Genomic DNA, 22173 nt, shown 5'->3' with positions numbered 1-22173 from the left:
ACATTGAGCTCTCATGGTAAAGAGACTCACTTTTCCTCGTTCCTTTCATTTATCCTCTCGCATATAAAACACACCCCGTAGTGCCCTAGAGGTAGCAGATACACTTTATCCATACTGCCGATGATAAATAGCTCAGTGTATTAAAAAGAGAGGGAGAGCGAGGCTCAGACATAATCAAAGTCAAGGTCCATTTAAGATGGCTGTTTGAGGCAGTGGGCATGCGAGGTGAGTGGAGCGGCTGTCTGTTCTGGTGCACCGGGGCGATAGCGCTCTAACAGCCTGAGGAGATGAGAATAGAGGGGTTAAAGGCAGAGCCAGTGCCTCAGTCAACACAGGACTTGCATCACAAACACTTTGATACTGAAAGAAGTACCAATGATAAGTTGTCTTTATTATTTTAGGCTTTTCTCCACATTCATTGATGTAATGGAGACAATAGGAAATGATGCAAGTGTGACTCTCATTGCACTAGGGATCCCTGAGCACTTGTGACATCAATATTTTGCATCCAGAGGGGACGAAAGCTTAATAGCATCAGACCTCATTCATTGCAATTGCATTGAAAAGTGAGTCCTTTTGTGAGAAAAAGAAAGTGTAAAAATTATATACATATATATATATATATATATATATATATATATATATATATACATATATATATATATATATATATATATATATATATATATATATATATATATATATATATACATATATATATATATACATATACATATACATATACATATATATATATATATACATATACATATACATATATATATACATATATATATATATATATATATATATATATATATACATATATATATATATATATATATATATATATATATATATATACATACATACATACATACATACATACATACATACATACATACATACATACATACATACATACATACATACATATATATATATATATATATATATATATATATATATATATATATATATATATATATATATACATACATACATACATACATACATACATATATATATATATATATATATATATATATATATATATATATACATACATACATACATACATACATATATATATATATATATATATATATATATATATATATATATATATATATATATATATATATATTTATATATATATATATATATATATATATATATATATATATATATATATATATATATATATATATATATATATATATAAATATATTAGGGCTGTCAAAAGATTAATCTCGATTAATCGCATCCAAAATAAAAGTTTGTGTTTACATAATATATGTGTGTGTACTGTGTATAATTATTTTGTATATATAAATACACACACATGCATGTATATATTTAAGAAATATTTGCATACATATACTGTATATATATTTATATAGTTTATATTATATATAAATATAATTTTTTATATATATAAATAACACATTTTTCTTAAATATATACATGCATGTGTGTGTATTTATATATACAAATTTAATTATACACAGTACACACACATATATTATTAAAAACAAACTTTTATTTTGGATGCGATTAATCGCGATTCATCTTTTGACAGCCCATATATATATATTGATTGATTGATTGATTGATTGATACTAGATAGATTGATAGATGGATGGATAGATAGATAGATAGATGGATAGATAGATAGATGACGGATGGATGGATGGATGGATGGATGGATGGATGGATGGATAGATAGATAGATAGATAGATAGATAGATAGATAGATAGATAGATAGATAGATAGATAGATAGATAGATAGATAGATAGATAGATAGATAGATAGATAGATAGATAGATGGATGGATGGATAGATGGATAGATAGATAGATAGATGGATGGATGGATGGATGGATGGATGGATGGATGGATGGATCGATAGATAGATGGCGTTTAGTCAACTAGGTGACTACAGCACATTGAAAAGACGTGAATCGTAGATACAGAACCGTAAATAAATAAATTACCGTAGTTGTGTTTCAAAAGGGAAGTGTGTTACGAAGCTCAATGCAATGAGTCCATTATGTTTGGGATCCCTGTGACGTTCACTCAGCTGGATCCCAATTAGCAGCCTGCCAAAGGGAGAGAGAGAAAGAAGAGAGAAAGAAGAGAGCAAGTACACAACACATAACATACCCAAGTATCCCTCTTCCCAAATTCACACACGTATTACAAACGTTAACAGGGGATACACTGAAAACATTTTGTCCAATCTACTCAAATCATATTATTTGCTATCTACGCAACAAAATTGTGTTTCTCTTCTAAACTTGATTTCTTTGTGCTTTCAATTAATGTAATTCTCTAAAATGTGCAGTCGACTATATTCAATTATTTAGAGTGAATGTGAACCAATCAAGCACTTGAAAATAATTTTTGCTGAAACTGTAATTCCCAGCATGCTTTGATTGGCTCTTAATGAGGAGAGTCAAAATGTTGCAATTAAGTGTTATTTTATGTGTTTTTGAGCTTGACGAGAAAAGGGGGAGACTTAATAGTGTTTAACAGTGTTTAATGTTCAATTATGTTGGAATTATTAGAACTGTTTTAATCTCCATTGTGGAGAAGAGTGGAGCATTTGCTTTGGCTGCGGACTGGTACAGTGCATGTTATTTCTGCTTTGCTCAAGGAATAATGCTTAGCACGTGGCATGGTAATATTGCTAACTAATATTTTTTTAGCTAGCTAGTTCAATCATATTATTCAGTCATGTGACAAAAGTATTTTAAATTTAAATTCATTCTGTCTGGGAACCTATACAATCACTTTGACACTTCTTAATTGGATCTCTTAAAAATGACTTAATTACGTAATGTTGAAATTACATGAACAAATTATGTTTGTTTAACTATGTTTGTTGATTCATGTGGGACCGATTTACATGATTAAATCATGTAAACACTTTTTTCAGTGTAGAATATACAGTTTGTGTCATATGAAAATATTTATGTCTATGGAAAGTCCCCATAAAACACGGAAACAGATGGGGTTCAGTAAGATTTATTTTAAAGACATTAATACTTTTATGCTGCAATAAATTGATCAAATGTGATTTTTTTTTAACTTCACTGTTTATTAAATAATCCTGAATCAAAATAAAATAAAAAATGCTTCCACAAAAATATTAAACAGCCCAATTGTTTTCGACAGACTGAAAACTGGAGTAATGATCCTGAAAATTCAGCTTTGCCATCACAGGAATAAATTACATTTTTAAATATATTCAAATTTCTACCGGCTTCTTTAAATTGTAATAATATTTCACAATATTACTGTATTTACTGTATTTTTTATCAAATAAAGAGACTTTCAAAAGCATTTTTAAAAGTCTACCCCCAAACCTTTGAACTGTAGTGTATGTATATGTATATATAATATTTGGTAAATATATCTGTATGTGGTGCAAATGTAAATGTAGTTTGTCCAGTAACAGGAAAGCATTTTCCTCTTCAAACTCCAGCCTATATATAGAGGTGAATGTGGAGGAACTGCATTTCCATTTGCACCACATTTACCTATTATGAACTCTTAGCATGTCCAGAGTGCACGTCTGCACATTCTTCAGCAAAAAGAAAAACAGCTCATGCTGTGCTTATTTGTTCATTTATAGTAATTCTCAGTAAATTGTTTATCTGTGAATCCCGTGCTCTAAAAAAGGACTTTCACATTGATGGTTTTACGTCCAAGGAAGCATTTACACAATGGATGGTCTCTGTTGTAAAGATGACAATAATGCATTTCTTTTAATAGCACTATACATCTGAATGAAAAACACTGGAACAAGTTGTAAATAAACAGTGTTGAATTGTTTAAATTTGCCTGTAAAGCTTTATTTGCATTCTGGTGGAGAGTCAATATTAGAGCAAAAATGGACTTAAATGGGGAAAGATGGACTACAATGACTGAAAACACAACAGATGTCTAAACAACCTCTTTAATAACAACTTTGTCCTCTACTATAATGAATTATTGCGTCTGTGCCTTTTAATGTTATTCCACAGTTCTTCGGTCTGGGAAGAGAATGTTTTGACATTAAGAGATTTAATTACAACAATGACTCTTAAGCTATTATAGGGTGTAATTAAGAGCCCTGCAACGTTATGTCTCTCCTTTGCTGTCTAATTGCCTTTCTAGGCCTTAATTCGCCAACGGAAGGCGTGTGTGTTGAGAAAGAAATAAAGGCTGGAGTTTGGAGATGTGCATTAATCATTAGGAATATCAGTAGCAGTTGCACATAGACTGAATCCTTCAATGAGCCCCAGGGCTTTTTTTTTTTTTTTCTCCAATATTGCAGCGGTGAGTCCAAACTTAGACTCGGAGTATTGATTCGTAAGACTGCTTCAGCTCTGGACACATTGCTCATTGTAAATTATACTCAGGCTGTCTATTCTTGAGCTATTGTTTTATAACCGGTTGAGCCCTGCGTGGCAGTGGCAGATAAAACAAAGATTATTTACCTGAGGTGGGATAATTTCCTCTTTATGAGGGGTATGGCCTTTAGTGAGTATCTCTAGGAGAGTACATGGTGGGCTTCCCTTTATTGGCTTTGCGGCAGCCCATAACGTCTAGACCTTTGAGTTTTTGTAGTGGCTCTCTGACAAAGATATTGATTGAGGTTTTTAGGAATTCAATGTGTGTATAACCGCTTGCGTCTAATAATTTCTTGGCCGGGATTCATTCTGTATACATCAAATCTGATTTACTGGAAGCCATCAGCCTTGTTTAAAATTAATGTAACCCTCATAAATGCAGGAGACGGTAACATATAAATCATTGAGGCTTATGTAATTAGTGTTGTTTTGTCCAGGTCGCTGACGTTCCAGAAGAACAGCTGCTGGTGGCCGTGTTTCCTGGCATTCCGACTGCTGCGGAACTCTTCCTGCTTCCTCCTCGGAACCAATCGGATGGCAGGAAACGGACAGAGGAGGATCTGGAGCAGGTTAGATGTGATCTGATGCAAATTTTACGGTTTCACATTAATGGTCAAGGTTGAAATGCGCTTGAGAATGATGGACCTTTATCAGAATAAAAGAGCAGCTTCTACCTGGGGCTACAATGAAAGTAAGTGTCACCGCGTAAAGGAGACGATGCGTCAAAAATATTCCCTAAGAGGATTGTATGACATTTTTACCTATTTTCTTTCACCTTAAATGCAAAATTTTCTCTGTGATAATACTAGTGTCTAATTAGGCTTACATGACTAGGACATTTACAGTAGGGACTTCTAAATTTAATGCACTTTTGAGGGTCAAATGTTTATTAGTAGTGATTTTTAAAGCATTATAACTATAGTTATAGTGTCAGATCATTTAATACATAAATTAATATATTTACAATAGTAAATAACAATTTCTGCAGTAACATTTATATATGTTTTACATAATATTTTCTAAAATAATTTACTAATTTAAATAATTATTTAATAATAAATTGAGAATTTGATCAATTTAAAAAAAATCTTAGAAATAAACAGATTTATGGATTTTCGGTGCATTTTAAAATGCAATGATTTTTTTAAATCATGAACAAAAAGCAAGTAAACCAACCAACAGTGCAGTGCACTCAATAATCTGGTAAGTCGGTGCGCACTGATACAGATATTCTCAAATAAAGATCAGGCAATGCTAATTTTGCATACAGTACACACAGTGAATATGACATGACATGACAGAAACTGGATATAGCGCAGCATAGTCTGAAGTTGCTTGCTTGTGGATGAGTGTCACACTGCAGTTTATTAAAATCTGATATTAGACATTACATTGTGCATCATCTCCACTGTAATGTCTAAGTAGGATCTGTATTTGATACTCACAAGAGTGCAGAATCCTGTTTATAGATGCACATACGGGCTATTATCTACTACCGAACATGCAGCACAGATTTTTTTTTTTTTTTTAATCCACCGTAGAACACCTTAGCAACTGCATACATGCAAAATGGCAAGCAACCTGGCATTTCTGAAGTCTGTATATAACTGTTCTGAATGCTGTTTTCTTTTCCTAGATATCAGAAATCCTGGTCAATGCATTGAATCAGATCTCGCTGGAGTTCGAGTTGAAACCTGGCTCCCGGGTCATCGTTTACATCACGCAATTAACTTTAGGTAACAGACTGTTGAAAACATATTGTTTGTAGCTGTTTCGGCATGATTTAGTTGATGACTGAAGTGTGCGACTGCTTTTATTTGATTACCTTAGTGGTATTTCAGTTGATCTCCCACTCTAGCTTCTGTTGGGTGCCATATACTGTTCCCTAGAGTAATTTCGTTGATTGCTTTTTTGAGACCAGAAGCTTGTCAGCACTATAAATTGTTGAAAGATTGGGCTTTTATACTCCACTAGTGATGCTGAAAGCCTTATGGAAGATAATTGGATAATTGCTCTCCAGCAATCATGGCTTGCAAGATTTTCTCACATTCAACGTAGAAAAAAAGTCTCCCCTGAATAGAAGTAGGTTTTCTGGTCTTTTGTTTTATTGGAACAGCTTTTGAATAAGATTTTTTTTTTTTAAAGGATTGGACTTGTTGCAAAACACTATAACCAAATTTTCTTTTGATTCAAAATCACTCATGAAGAATCTCAATCTTGATATTCAGTTCAGCTCATTGAATCATTCACTCACTTACTGAACTGCAAGTCAGTATGATTGCCATTAAATCAGTTTAATTAGTGACTCATTGTTCATAGCATGATAATCCAGGCAAAAATGATTCAATATAGTGTTGTTTATTCACTAAGGAATATTTCAGGTAACAAATGAACTGAAATCGCTTCCTATAGCTAAACTAGAAGAATATGTAGGGCCCTGTGATTTTTGTTATGTAGAAATCATGGATGGAATTGCGGATCCCAGTCATTAAAACGGATATACTGTATAAGAATGCCACCGATTGGATTCATAAATCAAAAATTAGGCTTGTACAATTAATCAAATTCAAATTACAATATGGAGGACATCTGTGATTATTAAACTGCTGTTTAAATATAAAGTCTGCATGTTCTGCACGTCTTAGAATGAATGAGAGAACTTGAAATTATGACAGAAATATATTACCTTCATTAAAGTGGTAGAAACAGTCATGTGGTTGATTCCCAGGAGACACACATAAAAATACTGTAATAAGTTTTGGATAAAACATGGGCCAAATGAATAAACAATTTGAATTGGAACCAGAATCCTAAATAAAAAGATATCTGGTGCTTTTACTGAATTCGTTCTAATTTAGCCTAAATTCATCATCCTCCATCTTGTACTCCGCCATGTGCCACATATGCCTTTACTATTCTGTGCCACCCATGTGATAATGGTTACTAATTTCTTGTAGCGATAATAGCATTGAGTAGTAGAGAGTAAACGCTCTCTTACTGTGACTCATGGTCTGTGCTATTAACCATTTTTACAGCAAAACATTGGCCGCCTCCTTTGCCCATTTCTTTTCTCGTTTTCATAGCCAAAGTTCTGGAAAGCATTCAAGATTCTTTCGGAAAGGTCAGAGGATTCATGGAGCTATCTTTCAACAGCATAGTCATGGGGGAAATATACAGTCAGTGGGTGTAAAGCACCAATGAACAATTTTGAAGGGATGCCAACAATTGGCAGAAGTCCCTCTGGGAGAGTGGAAGAAGTTTTGTGGAAATTGTCACAGGAGATGCGATTCAAGTTCAGTTCTTTACTTCACTTGAAATGAAAGGTCTTAGATCTGCATGAATTGCCATTTTTAGACTGGTACATTTTGTTCTGAAACGGATATTGTTCAGACGATATTGTTATTTGACAAAATGTGCAGTGAATCCTCTTGCAAATAGTATATTAAAGGTCTTTTAAAAGCTGAAGTGTGTAGTATCTACAGTATTCCACTTGCATCACCAGGAGGTTTTGTTTTCGAGTTCATTTCTCGAACAATTCCCATCCGCCACTGGTCAAACCATCAGACAGTCCCAAACTCACACTATTGGTTGAGACAATGTTGATGGGTTGGGATGCTAAAACACAGCAATGTTTTGAAAGCAAATTGTTCTCTGAATATTAAGCTGGAATAGGAGAAAGCATTTTAATATTTACACAAAAATTACATACTTCAGAAAGTGATATTATATATATAGACACAGTAAAAGAGTAAATTATATATTATATAAATTATATACCGCAGTTGTAAAGCGCCACAGTTCAGCTGACTGAGTAGCACCGGCGGTGGTCAGTCTAAACAATTTTTTTGTATGTGGATGCTGTTTTACATTAATATTATGACACGAGTGAAGCACAAAGCTTTGTTTACAAAAGAAATAATAGGTTAGCAAATAAATGTCACATCGCAGCCATGGAAACATTGGGATTCATGACGAATGAGAGAGTTGTGCGTGAGCCCATAAATTTAAGCTTTGTCGGCTTTGAATTCTGGTTTGTGATCTGGTCACCCGATTATCAGCAAATTTAACAATATTCCATTAGTTATTCCATATAGATAGCTTGAATTATCTACTTTTAAACTAAACAATTTTCAAAACGAAAAGAAACCGACTAGCCTACTCTGCTTATCCGTATGAAGTGTGCATTTCTCTCTATACGCGCGTTCACTGCGAAGATGACGAGTCAGCATCGCCAACTTAATCTTTGCAGCCGACACTGACACAGAAAACACTAGTTTATTAATAAACAATTAAAATATCTCCCTGCTATATTTGACACATTCATAATCATTACTTTTGCCGGTTCTTTGTGACAGCTGTTATGTGCGTTATTGCCAGCGTCACCCTCTGGTTACATGAACGCGTCACCACCGCATCAGCACCTAAAACATGGAGATTTTATTTTAGAGAATAATCGCACAACCTATTCGATATTCTATAATTGAATAAAATAATCGAATATTCAAAAATCGTGACTCATCCCTGCATGGAATCTCTTGTTTCTTTTTCCAAATCTTCAGTCGCGTATCACCCATTTTCTAAGAGGATTATAAACGTTTCTTCCTTTGTTCGCTTTTAATTAAGCCTATTATATTCGTATTCTTTACTGTAGCCTACATTTTTACTTGCACGTCGAATTCTTTTTAACACAGTTTGTGCTTGTTATTAGACATGGTAAGGCGCGTCAAGTTTATTTGTAAACCGCGTTTCACACGCGCGGGTGATTTTAGTTTCGCTTTGGCAGCGCAAAATCAAACATAGCCTAAATGTCTTGCCCTTGTGGAGGATAAAATTCGCTCTTCAGACCATTTACAACAAGTAGAAAACATGAAGATATCAGAAGAGAGATCGATGGTCTCTTTCCTGCTCGTGTCCAACATCCCTCTCAAAGCGCAGAGCGGTAGGCTATATGACGCGCCTTTGTATGGAAATATAAAACAAATTTTTTTTTAAATAGATTTAACTTTATTATATTATTTAAGTTACCATTATTTACTGATATTTATTTCAATGCTTTATAGGCTTTAGTGTGTTGTTTCTTTGACGGAATTGCTCAAATAAACACTTTTTTGCTCAAATAAACACATTTTTTTAAATTATTATTTCAAAACAACCCCCCAACCACCGCACCACTGCCGGTAGTTGGTCCATTAACCACCGCGGTGGTAAAAAAAACTGCCACCATCACAGCCCTATATATAATAAGTTATATTAAAAGAGCTATAAAAGATTTGAAAATATACACTACCGTTAAAATTCTTGGGGTCAGTAAGATTTCTCTTAGTAGTCTCTTATGCTCACCAAGGCTGTATTTATTTGATCAAAAATACAGTAAAAACAGTAATATTGTGAAATATTATTACAATTTAAAAGAACTGGTTTCTATTTTAATGTACATTAAAATGTAATTTATTCCTGTGTTTTCAGCATCATTACTCCAGTCTTCAGTGTCAAATGATCCTTCAGAAATCATTCTAATATCCTGATTTTCTGCTCTAAGAAACATTTCTTATTATTATCAATGTCGAAAACTGTCGTGGGGTTTAATATTTTTGTGGAAACCATGATATATTTTTTTTTTAAGATTCTTCGATGAATAGGAAGTAGAAAAGAACAGCATTTATTTGAAATAAAAAAGTAACAATGTAAAAGTTTTACTGTCAATTTTGATCAATTTAATTGATCAAAGCTTAATAAAAGCTTAGCTTAATAAAAATAATAACTTATTTAAAGAGAAAAAAAAAATCTTAGTGACCCAACAATTGAATTGTACACATAAAGCAAGATCTGAAAGATATATGAGTTTGTTTTTTTCTTATAAAAAAGAGACGGTGTGCATTAACTCTTGTTTTTGTCTTTGTCGCAGCTCCTCTGGTTGACTCCATCCCAAGACACAGCAGTTCTGCTATGCTGATGCTTCTGTCGGTGGTGTTTTTGGGTTTAGCTGTATTTCTCATCTACAAATTTAAGAGGTATATCCATGCAAGCAGTTTTTATGATGACACATTCCTTTTACCAGGACTCCAGCAACTGAACTTCATTTCTTTTCATGCACACCATAGTTCTCGTTTCTGTTTATCTATATATAAAGATAAAGTAAGATTTGATGGGACGGTATCAGGAGCGACTTTTCCTTTGCATCAGGCAGTGCTATTTTTACTCATGATAGTTGTGAGATCTAGTTATTAGTTTGCATATGATAGAAACATTTGGGGAAAAAAAAAAAGTGTCCTGTGAAAGTGCAGGAAAATATCAATGGATTGTTTAATATGCAGCCGTGGTTCCTCTACTGGAAAACTGTTTTGTAATGCTTTGAATAATTTATTTGGTCTCAAAATAATTCAAATGGAAAAGACTCAGGGAAATGTTGAAACAATCATTAATAATGGATATATTTTTTCACCCCCCAAGTAATTTAAAAAGGAAGCATATTTATGGAAATGTTACACTTGGAAAAACAAAGCAATTAGCTTACAAAATTAATAGTAATTTGAAGAGGAAAAAATGGGGTGGGGTGGGGGGGGCGGCATTTCTAATTCATAAAAATGAAAAGTGAGCTCAGAAAATGGCAAACACATTACAGTCTGGTTTGTGTGTTGGAAAAGTACACCATGGAATTTGGGGGAATTACTAATACATTGCTGTGATTTTTTCCGGGTTTGTCACAGCGTTATCGAGACGCTGCTTGCTTCTCTCTACCTCTGATTGCCTGTGCAACTTCTCCTCCAGAAGTTATTAAATATATTCAGCAATCATTATTTCAGGAATACAATGAAGGATTGCACTTGCACTCACATAGTATTTAACAACTTGTTATATTGCAGATTAACAAGTTTGCATGTGCACAGCCCTTACCTTGTGTTGTCATGCGTGTTATGCCAATTTGCTACTGAAATGGGCGCAAAATCAAACATATTTGTTCACATTTGTCTGTTTTGGTAATTTGATTTGAGATGATTTTGATTTCTAAATATCTGCTCAAACAGAACAGATTGCAATTCCATTTGGTGGCACTAGTGGTGCACAGAAATTACACTACACCTTTTAAACACAATGTTTGTTTGTTTTCCTAACAAAAACTTGTGCAGAAAAATCCCCTGGATTAACATCTACGCGGAGGTAAACCATGAGAAAGAGCAGGAGATGATCAATACGGTGGGCCAGAGTGACGCCACACCCAAAATCACCCTGAGTGAGTTGATGGAGAAAGAGCTGGAGGCCCGTGCCAAACGTGAGTGAAATGCTTAGAAAATCAATCAATTATTAAAAAACATCAGAGAAAATGCATATTTTTCTTACTGCATTGTCAATTAGCTTTTTTCTCATTCTTGTTTTAAGCATAAACCTGACATTTTTATAATAAAAAGTATACATAAAAATAAAAATGTATATGTAGTAGAAAAAAATACTTGAATTAGGGTTGCCCCTAATAGTCGACGAGAAAAGGCTTAGTCGACCAAAGTCGGTTAGTCACAAAAAAAAAAAAAATCCACAGGAATTGGAAAAGTCAACACGGCTGGACACGGTTTTGTTTAGTGCGTTTGTTTGTGTCATTCTAAGTTTGATCTATGCTGTGTTCAAAATCGTCCCTATACCCTCATTCACTATTCCCTATATTACTCCACTAATATAGTCCACTTGAAGGAGTGAATGAAAACGAGTGAGTGAATTTGGACACTGAGTGCGCCGGAAGGGCTTTTGCATAGTTTGTGCTTGCCGTTTAATAATCATCTGAAACTTAGCAAACTCGAGAGATGTGAATTTGAGAACTTTTACAATAAATATTCATACTTGTACATGAACATTTACACTCACAGCTCCAATGTGAAAACCTGTAAAATAAAAATCTGAAGTTGAATGTTGAAATTTGCACTCGCAGACACTAGTCACAAACCTGTATTCTGAATTTGAAGCTGCAGACAAGTAGTCACAAATGTGTAAAATGCCATTCACAGAAATACAGCGACAGACACAAACTTGTAATATATATTTGCATTTAATCTTACATTCACATTCGCAGTACAACCTCAATTAGGCACTTGCAACTTCTCAAATCCGTCACTGCAATTTAAAATTTCGCGCCTTGACCTTTGCTACTCTTTTCGCAATATATTAGGTGCAAAACTAACATGTGCACTTCAAACTCAGTGACGGCGAGAGATAAAGGGGGGCGGGAGCAGGGGTGTTCAAAGGAGCCGTTTTATTGGTTGGCACCTAGCCAATGAAATGGGACTTCTATTATATTCTGTGCTCAATTGCTTTTCTGTACACTTTATTTGTATGGTGTTTCCTGAGTTTGGTCTTTTAATACCACTGTCTCAATTAAACGCGTTGTGTTCATATTCTGTGCTCATCTGCTTTTCTGTAGTATGCATTATTAGTATGGTGCTTACTGAGTTTGATAATATCATTTATTTCTTTTAATATCAGTCTAATGCATTAAGCCATGTTAGCATTTCAGAGCGTCCACGAGGACGCGGGTTTCGTGACATCATCGCGTACAATAGAAGTCCCATTTCATTGGCTAGGCGCCAACCAATAAAACGGCTCCTTTGAACACCCCTGCTCCCTCCCCCCTTCCTCTCTCGCCGTCTCTGAGTTTGAAGTGCACATGTTAGTTTTGCACCTAATATATATCGCGAAAAGAGTAGCAAAGGTCAAGGCGCGAAATTTTAAATTGCAGAGACAGATTTGAGAAGTTGCAAGTGCCTAATTGAGGTTGTACTGTGAATGTAAGATTAAATGCAAATATATATTACAAGTTTGTGTCTGTCGTCGTATTTCTGTGAATGACATTTTACACATTTGTGACTACTTGTCTGCAGCTTCAAATTCAGAATACAGGTTTGTGACTATTGTCTGCGAGTGCAAATTTCAACATTCAACTTCGGATTTTTATTTTACAGGTTTTCACATTGGAGCTGTGAGTGTAAATGTTCTCGTACAAGTACGAATATTTATTGTACAAGTTCTCAAATTCACATCTATGTGCTCTCGAGTTTTGCTGCTCTTTTACCTTCATACTCTGCCATGGAACTAGCATGCATAAACCTTGATTAAAATTTTTTATAATCAATTAAAAATGAATTTATACCAGTATGATATTACGCTGTACCCACATTGGACCAGCAGTTTGGAAAATTGGGTATTCTCTAGCCATTGAGAGTATATAAATTGCGGTGCATTGTGGGATTGAATGAGTTCACTCAATAATGTCCACTATGCTTTCGGACACCACTACAAATGGGTGTCCCCTCAAACAGTGGCCTATTTAGAGTATAGGGGTGATTTTGGACACAGCCTTAGTTTCCCATTGTGTTTGATTAATGATCCCATTCACCTGTTGACTATTTAACTTTTTAAAGGCAAAGTTCAGTTGCTGCCTTCATTTTTTAAGAGTAAATAAATTAGCTGATAACTTGAGATTTCAACTTAAATTAAACGGACTTAGAAACATTTAGTTGAATCTTGTATAACTTGAAATTGCTTGAATTATTCTAATGAGTTAAAGTAATGTAAAAATATGTGTTGCCATGACTTTTTCAGGAAACATGAATACTTTTCTTTTTCTCTTAGGCTTAATAGGTTTTAAGAATTAGAAAAAAAGAAAAGATTTTTTTTTTTTTTCAGGTGTAGTAATTTTCAGCCTCAAGAACATCTGAGTCACAGACCTGTGTACTATTATAAAACTACTGTTGCGGTGGTGAGATTTTCTGTGACGCTCCATTTTCCACTAAAAATATGAATCAGTAAGCTTTCAGAATTACACAGTGAAAACTATCAGAACAAAAACATCAGAAGAGTTTATAATCTGACACTTAATGCATGCTAATGAGAACTATCTACATTGGGCCCAAGTGTCCTTATTTCCCGAGTGGATGCTTCTGTGATCATGTAATTGCTTAATAACTGCAAATTAATATTTAATTGGTGCTGTTAAGCAGTGATTATAAAAGAGCACTGATTAAACTATAAAAGGGGTCAAATTGGGGTCAGTGTGATAACAACAACTGTGATGAATAAACATGCAACATGAAACATTAGTATTTTTTGCTTGATTTCTTACTTAATGGTTCAGTTTCCAGCCTGCTTTACATTCATTTGCTTCCCTTCACCAGGATAAATTTTTAATGAGTCTAATACTAGAAAACTTTCAGTCTGTTCATTTATTGATGAGTATAGTTGGGTATATAATCAAGCATTTAGAGATAACGTGAAATGGCATTCGCTATGCATGTAGCAAATCCATATAATCAACTTGAAATCATATTGAGATTTGATTGAGGTTTGATTGAATTGTGAAAAGTTGTTTCAGAGGTGGAGAAATTTATTAAATTTAGTATTTTTTCCCCCCTGAATAACATGTATAATCAACCACTTTTGTTAAAGCTGCATTCTGTAACTTTTTTGGGTTAAAAAAGCAAGTACATAACCAGCCAGTGTTCAAAACTATCTGCTTGCCTTAGCTCGATTCAAAACGGTATAGTAATAATGTTTTTAATTCCAGTGGTACTGGTGGATTTCCGCGGGAAATTCGAGCATGTCTTTGCGTCTTTACGTCACATCTGTACACATAAAGAAGAGTCTCGGCTAGTAGGCTATATTGCGTGTGAGGATGTTGGTGGTGGAGATTTATAGCCTTCTCTCACAGCACTTGATATAATTAAATTTATCAATTTGATGGCGGACCAGAAAGGTTCAAACGACAATCACCAGTGACAACTGGAGATTCACCCATTGTAAAACGCAAAAGACTTCGTTCGGACTTCGGAGTGGCTACAGAAAAAAAGAGACTGCAACCAGGCCCATGCGAAAACAAGGATAATATCGGAAGGGCATTAAATGTAGTCTCGCAATGCTGATGTTGTTAACATTACCCATTTGAGAACAAAGTATAATTTGCACGGTTTAACGTGATATGATAAGCAATCGTTAGATTTAATCAGCGCGATTTCCTGCAATGCTTTTTTTCCCTTAGTTGGTCAGAACAAAAGTGGATGTTACTTGTCAGATGACATTTTACATTAAAAATTCTTCTGTTGGTCATACTTCCAAAAAGTAGAATCTGTGATTGCGAATGACCAGCCCGTTCTCATCCCAAGGCGTCATATACTGACGCTTTTGACATTTCGTCTACATCGAACGCACATGGCACCCTTTAGCGTCAATATGAGACGCAGATAGATATGGGCCTAGCGGTCTACCCCAGACCTAAACCTACCCATAACCGAACAAAGCTCTGTGCGTCTCATATTGACGCTAAAGGGTGCCATGTGCGTTCGATGTAGACGAAATGTCAAAAGCGTCAGTATATGACGCCCTAGGATGAGAATGTGTTGGAATGACAGTATCCACACCGGCGCGGCGACTGACAGCCGACAAAGAGGAAAAACTATAGACTGCAGCTTTAAGGACATTTGTTGAGAAAATAGTGAATTTTGATTTGTTGCATTATGAAGGCTAATGTGTCATTTCTGTCTTTGACACGTAGGTGGAGTGATCAACACCTGTGAAAGCACAAGGGAGATCCCGAACTGCACGAGTGTCTGAAAACATCAGGAAAAAAAGATGGAGGTGTATTGTAAAAATGTGTACAGAGGTATCACAATTTTAAAGGTTGACAGTTTTCCTCCTTTGCTTTTTTTGTAATTTCAAAACACTGTCATTGTTAATAGTTTTCTAAGGAGCTCAGATTTGCATGGATGTCTTGTTTGTTACGATCTGTGTGGAAAAGAAGAATAGACTTAACTACAGTACAAGTCACCGAAAACATGCTTAGGAATTGACCAACTTTTGAAATTCCAAACGGTCCGTTCTGAATATCACAGAACAAATCGCAGACGTTGTGGGAAAAGCCACTAAACCTCTCTCAGTACATTTCCTTTGTGCATCATTGAACTACGCTTGTTAGTCTGAGTCAGTTTTTCAGATTAATATAAATTGGGGAAAAGGTGGCTTTTAGTTTCAAAAACTGTGATTTTGTTGGGTCACAACTTATGCCAAGTTTGTTTAACTGTTCAAACTGATTTTCACACATTGTGAAGGGTGCTTTTAGTGGCTATATTAACTTAATTTTTAGGTCTCTTCAGTTGGTCATCTCATTTTTATATTTGTTATAGCTTGAACTGAGGGAGCAAAATTGCAGCTGAGACAACAACAAAAAAAAAAGCCAACAGTGTTTAAATCCCTCTCTATGGCCCTGTTTACACCTGGTATTAAGATGCGTTTTGCTCGATCGGATCACAAGTGGACGACGCTAAATACAGGTGTAAACGGGGTCTAAAACGTTTTGAGCTTGTCCGCTTTCGACCACTTCCAGTGACGCATTCGACCGAATTGCTTTCGTAGTGTAAACGCTCACGTGGTCGAATGCTTTCAACAGCCACAAAAGACCTCCTGCTCTCTATCTACTGACCTAATGCATGAACACTATGGGAAGCGCGCTAGCCAGACGGGATTTAAAGTTTGACAGCTGGAGACCCGAGTTTGATTTGAAGACAAAAAACACACCAAGCACAATGTTCTCTCACCATTCATGATTTCTAACACACACTCACAGCGTTCGGCGTGGTCTTGCAGCTGTCAGAGCAGAAACGAAAGCTGCTGCTCTCCTTATGTTTATCTGTTGTCTTAAAGCACGTTCATATGTAAATTGCGCAAGCTAATTTTGATCGAAAGATCTATAACAAAAACCCATACATTTACCCGCCCATAGACCCTCCCCTTGAAGAAATCAGGACACAAGTGGTTGAAAGTGGACAAAAGAGACGGATTAAAACACCAAGTGTAATTGTGACAATGTGTCTTGTGACTTGTGATTCGATCGACCAAAATGCATCTTAATACCAGGTGTAAAAAGGCCTATCACAGCTTTGCCTTCATGTAAGCAATCCTCTGCTTTGCAATTTTCTAAATTGTTAGTTGTTGAAACATTTCAACTTTTAATTACACATTTATCTCGCCTTAGAAGGCGGAGAGATATGGACTAAAATGTGAATTTTTCAGTCAAGAAGTGAGATACCTTCCCAAAAGCACTGTGATAAAATGTCAATTTGAAGGCAAGCTTTTTGTACTTCCATAAAGCGAGAATACTATTAAAAATCACATCTCTATGGCTAAGCTTTTATTTTATTAGTTGAAAGTCGATGAAATATCAAACGTTGAGAATGTTTTGTGGTATAAATCTCTTGATATACAAACATAGACACAATAGAGCTTGATATCTTTCTTGAAAATATTATAAAACTGAACTTTAAATCTAACATACCTTCAGCTAAATGTAAGTTCCTGTAAGCTCCTCATATATATAATGTACCGTCCGTGTGCATTCCATGAAATTATTTTACATTCAGCTTGTACTTTGGACTTTATTTGTTGTAGATAAAAGGGGTTACGTGGTCATTTTGCTTCATAAGTGAATGCCTTACAAATACGAATGCCTTTTGAATAATGTTTATTCATCATAATAGCTGGCCATTTAGAATTTTAAATTAATTTAAAACAGTTTAAAAAACTGCCATAATTGATGAAGTGCTTTTTTATTATTATTTAATTTCTTTCTTTTGTTCTTTTGCATACATTTTTAAGGTGTCTCATCTCCCAGGGATTGAAAAACCATTGAACTGTACAATAAGTCTCAAGTTTTAATTTCTCTGTATATACAGCAAGTGTATTTTCATTTCATATCCTTATTCTGTAAATATAATAGAAATGAAGACTGGACTTCACTGGACGCAGTCTGCTATACATTTCAGAGGGTGTTTTACGAATCGAAACAGTGATTCATTGATGTGCTGTAGATAAACCGGTGTTGTAAATAGTTTTTTTTATTATTATTATTATTCATGCATTGTACAAGAAAAATAGTAAAGATGTATTGCATATGCTTCAGTGTTGCCATTCTGGATTTTGACCTCAGATTTATGGAGAGAGCAATGTTTCAGTTTCTGGTTAGACATTCTGTATTGGAGTTGATTGCCTGTTTCACACAAGATGAATATAATTCATAAATAAGCAGGTGGTTTCTTAGATTCCATTGTGAATGTAATTGTATAGCAATATATCAGAATATAAGGGACTTTGGCCAAAATGACTTCCCAAGAAATTAATACCTGTTCTATTCAATTAGTGACATATTACAAACCAAAACATTGTGCTTCATGTATATTCCATGCATTATAAGTGCAAAATTCTTTTCGGAATATTTTCTCTTTTGTTGTTTTTTTCCTGCGTGAAACAGAACAATCAATTTATTCTTAAAAAATGAAAAATGTTATTATGTAAATGGGTAGATGCCTCAGTATTTCTCTTTAACTAGTGCTGAATTAGTGAAGAAATCATTTGCCCTTTTTGTTGTTTTATAATCATTTTAATTAATGCATGCACCGTACGTTAATATTCTGTTTTGAAAACTTAGTCAGCTGCCTTGCTGTCTTCTATAAGGCAGCGTCCTAATTTAAACAAAACCTCTGTTTTTGAACAAGACAGTTGTGTGCCTCGTCAAATAGTGCTCCTCACGTGAAGAGACTGGAGTCAAAATTGATTTCAATGGCGTTTGCTGTTAGCATGTTGCTAAGCTAAAAGTGTGATACTCTGATAAATAAAGAGCACAAACAAATATTGGGTAAAATATGATTTTGAATTAGATTAAGCATTGAATTGTTTATATGTAAAATCAATATTGTGCCATCATGCATTCTTTCTCAATGCAGTGATCAGAATTTGTCCCAAAAAAGGGTGTTTTAGAATGAAACCTTTTAGTCTTTGCATTGGGAGCACTATTATGCCTTAAAATGATACCTATCTAGACAGCTAACTAGGTTTTTGGAACAGATCTTATATTATATTCTGTGTATTTTGATCATCTCAGACTCTAAGTTTACTGATATATCAGCCAGACTAACCACAACCTCAACATGTTCTACAATAGGTTCTGATTTCAATCCAATGTGACCATGTTTCAAATGTAGAACTTCTAGAAGAGCCTGACGCACTGTTTCACGGAAGCGAATTCAAAAATATGAGTTTGAAACATATGCACTATTGTTCAAAAGTTTAATGTCAGTAAGATTGTATTTATATATTTTTGTTTTTAAGAAATTAATACTTCTATTCAGCAAGATTGCATTCATTTGATCAAAAGTGACCAAAGAATCCTGAAAAAAAGTGTCATGGTTTCCACAATAATATTATAGCAGCACAACTGTTTTCGACATTGATGATAATAGTAAATGTTTCTTGAGCTGCAAATCAGCATATTGTAATGATTTCTGAATGATCATGTGACAATGAAGACTGGAGTAATGAAGCAGAAAATTCAGCTTTGACATCACAGGAATAAATCACATTTTAATATATACAGTATATTATGTAAGCTTGTTTCCACCACGTAATACTTTTTTTTTTTTTTTAAGATAATTGCGATTAATGCAATTGATTCTGAATTTTTATCTCGCAATTCTGATTTTTTTCTCTCAGAATTACGAGATATAAACTCACAATTGCGAGAAATAATCAGAATTGCAATTTCATTTATATCGCGCAACTCTGACTTCTTTTAGATTTGTGAGATATAAACTTGGAATTGCGAGATAAAAAGTGGCAATTACTTTTCTTTTTCTTTTTTGTCGGTTGCAGAAACAAGCTTCCATAGTGTATAAATTGTAATAATATTTCATAATATTACTGTTTTAGCCAAATCAATGCAGTCTTGATGAGCATAAGATGCTTCTTTTAAAAACATAAAAGAAATGTACAATCCCAAACTTTTTAATATTTTGTGTGTGCGTGTGTGTGTGTGTGTGTGTTTATTAAATAGATCTAGATATCTAGGCCTAATTGTATTTTCGTCTTACTTTAGGCTACATCTTCATGAAACTTACCGTGGTGTTTTTAACAGCTCTAGAGCTGCTGAAAACAGCTTTGCATTTGTAAACGTGAGCATAGTCTGCTAGTTACGCTTGACACGCTTCCTCCTCCATAAAGAAACTTAAAACGGGCCACAGAGACTCATTTAATTCATGATGTCTGTGAAGTCCAAAGCAGTGCGACATGAAACAGTGTTTTACCCTTAATCTCGACTTCTCAGAGCCTCTACAGTGTGCTGAAGTCAGCATGCAATTACAGTAGCACAGGCCTTGAGCCGAGGGAACGGGGGAAAACTGGTACTTTACCATCCTGTCGCAGTCTCTCATTAACACCTGCATGTTCATCTCAGCACGCCGCATTATCTTTACAATTCACAGTTGTTGTCTCGCTCTAATATCGACATTGATTTTTTATTTTTTTATTTTTTTACTCATTGTTGCTCATATCTTTAGTCCTTCACTCTCTTAAATCTATGTGTTTTTATAAGGCCCAAAGCAGAAGATCTATAAGACATAAAGCTAATTTGGTGACACTTTATTTTAAGGTTGTCAGTATTACAGTGTAATTATACATTTAAGTACTGAGTAATAATAATTAACTATGTACTTACTATAGGGTTAGGATGAGGGTTTGGTTTAGGATCAATTGCATGTATAGTTTATAGTTTTTACTACAGTGTATTAGCCTGACGTCGTCATACTCAGATTCTAGTCAGAATGTGAGTCTGATACTGCTCCATTGGGCTGTGATTATGGGGCGTGTTTCAACCGAACCAGGAAAGAAAACACCTCTGCACTCAATTGGATAGACCTACAACCAATCAGAGCAACAGAGTAAGTGACGTATGTTTTTCATTCATGTTTCCGATCGACAAATCCTTTGATCGCGGTTCTCTGTTCCTCTTTTAAAATGAATGCGCTGTCGATATCTTCACTGTTAAAAATTTGCTGTAGTTTTGCAGCTGTTTGCCAGTAACTTACTGTAGATTTAAATTTATGTTATTTACTGGCAACAGTTTGTTCAAAGTTAAATGAACATTAAACATTAACAAGTCTTTGTCTTTAAAGAATAAAATTATAAAATAACAATCTAATGCAAAGCATTCTGGGAACCAGAAATCTTCATCATCCTTTTTCTGTTTTTTTCCTTCAGATTTTGGTTCCCAGAATGCTTTGCATGAGGATGTTATTTTAGTTTTATTCTGTAAAGATAAAGACTTGTTAATGTTTAATGTTCATTTAATTTTGAACAAATTGTTGCCAGTAAATAACATAATTTTAAATCTACAGTAAGTTACTGGCAAGTAGCTGCCAGTAATACTGTAATTTCTACAGATTTTTCTAACAGTGTTCTATAACAGACGCGATGGCGAAATCTACACATGATGTTTCATAAAGTTCGGGAGGAGCACGTTCAAATAATCAATCCAATCAACTTGTCATCAAACAATTACCAGGTCTACCCCATAAGCATGAGAGGAAGCATATATTTATACACTCTGTCAACTCACCTAACATTCCTTGACAGTTTTCAGCATCCCTCCACTCACTTTCGGCTTGTTCTTCCACAGCCAGGAATACAGGGGGAGTACTTTGGGTTCGGGCCGAATACCGAGCCCGGAGCCCTCTCCTCGGACAGCACGCCAAATATGCATTTATTCTATCTGACTTATTTGTAAGTGTGAACTCGTGAAATCTCAATTCTCCAGCCGCAGTCATCTTTGTTGTAAACGAATTCAACCCAAGCGCTCGTTGATGACGTGGATGATTACGTTACCGTTGCTCATCTGTCCATCATCGTATAAAGCCCGCTCTGACAATTTGATTGGTCCGAACAGCTTTTGTTCAGGCATAATAGCTCCACAAC

At 34.7% G+C, this 22173-nt stretch overlaps 1 protein-coding gene across 1 annotated transcript in view; it reads left to right on the top strand.

The window, feature by feature from the left end:
* The window catches only part of sorcs3a (sortilin related VPS10 domain containing receptor 3a), a 255180-nt gene extending 237271 nt beyond the window's left edge, over positions 1–17909 (top strand). Inside the window, exons 23-27 of the mRNA XM_079864633.1 lie at positions 4839–4970; positions 6038–6137; positions 10307–10412; positions 11529–11671; positions 15932–17909. Of these exons, the coding sequence (XP_079720759.1) occupies positions 4839–4970; positions 6038–6137; positions 10307–10412; positions 11529–11671; positions 15932–15990 (540 nt within the window). The 3' untranslated portion in view covers positions 15991–17909. The remainder of the gene's footprint in view (positions 1–4838; positions 4971–6037; positions 6138–10306; positions 10413–11528; positions 11672–15931) is intronic.
* Positions 17910–22173: the final 4264 nt, after the last annotated feature.

The sequence above is a fragment of the Squalius cephalus genome (assembly GCF_949319135.1).
Source record: "Squalius cephalus genome assembly, chromosome: 2".
Taxonomy (NCBI): Eukaryota; Metazoa; Chordata; class Actinopteri; order Cypriniformes; family Leuciscidae; genus Squalius; species Squalius cephalus.
Note: the sequence above shows the minus strand (reverse complement) of the source record. Positions and strands in the feature narration are given on the sequence as shown.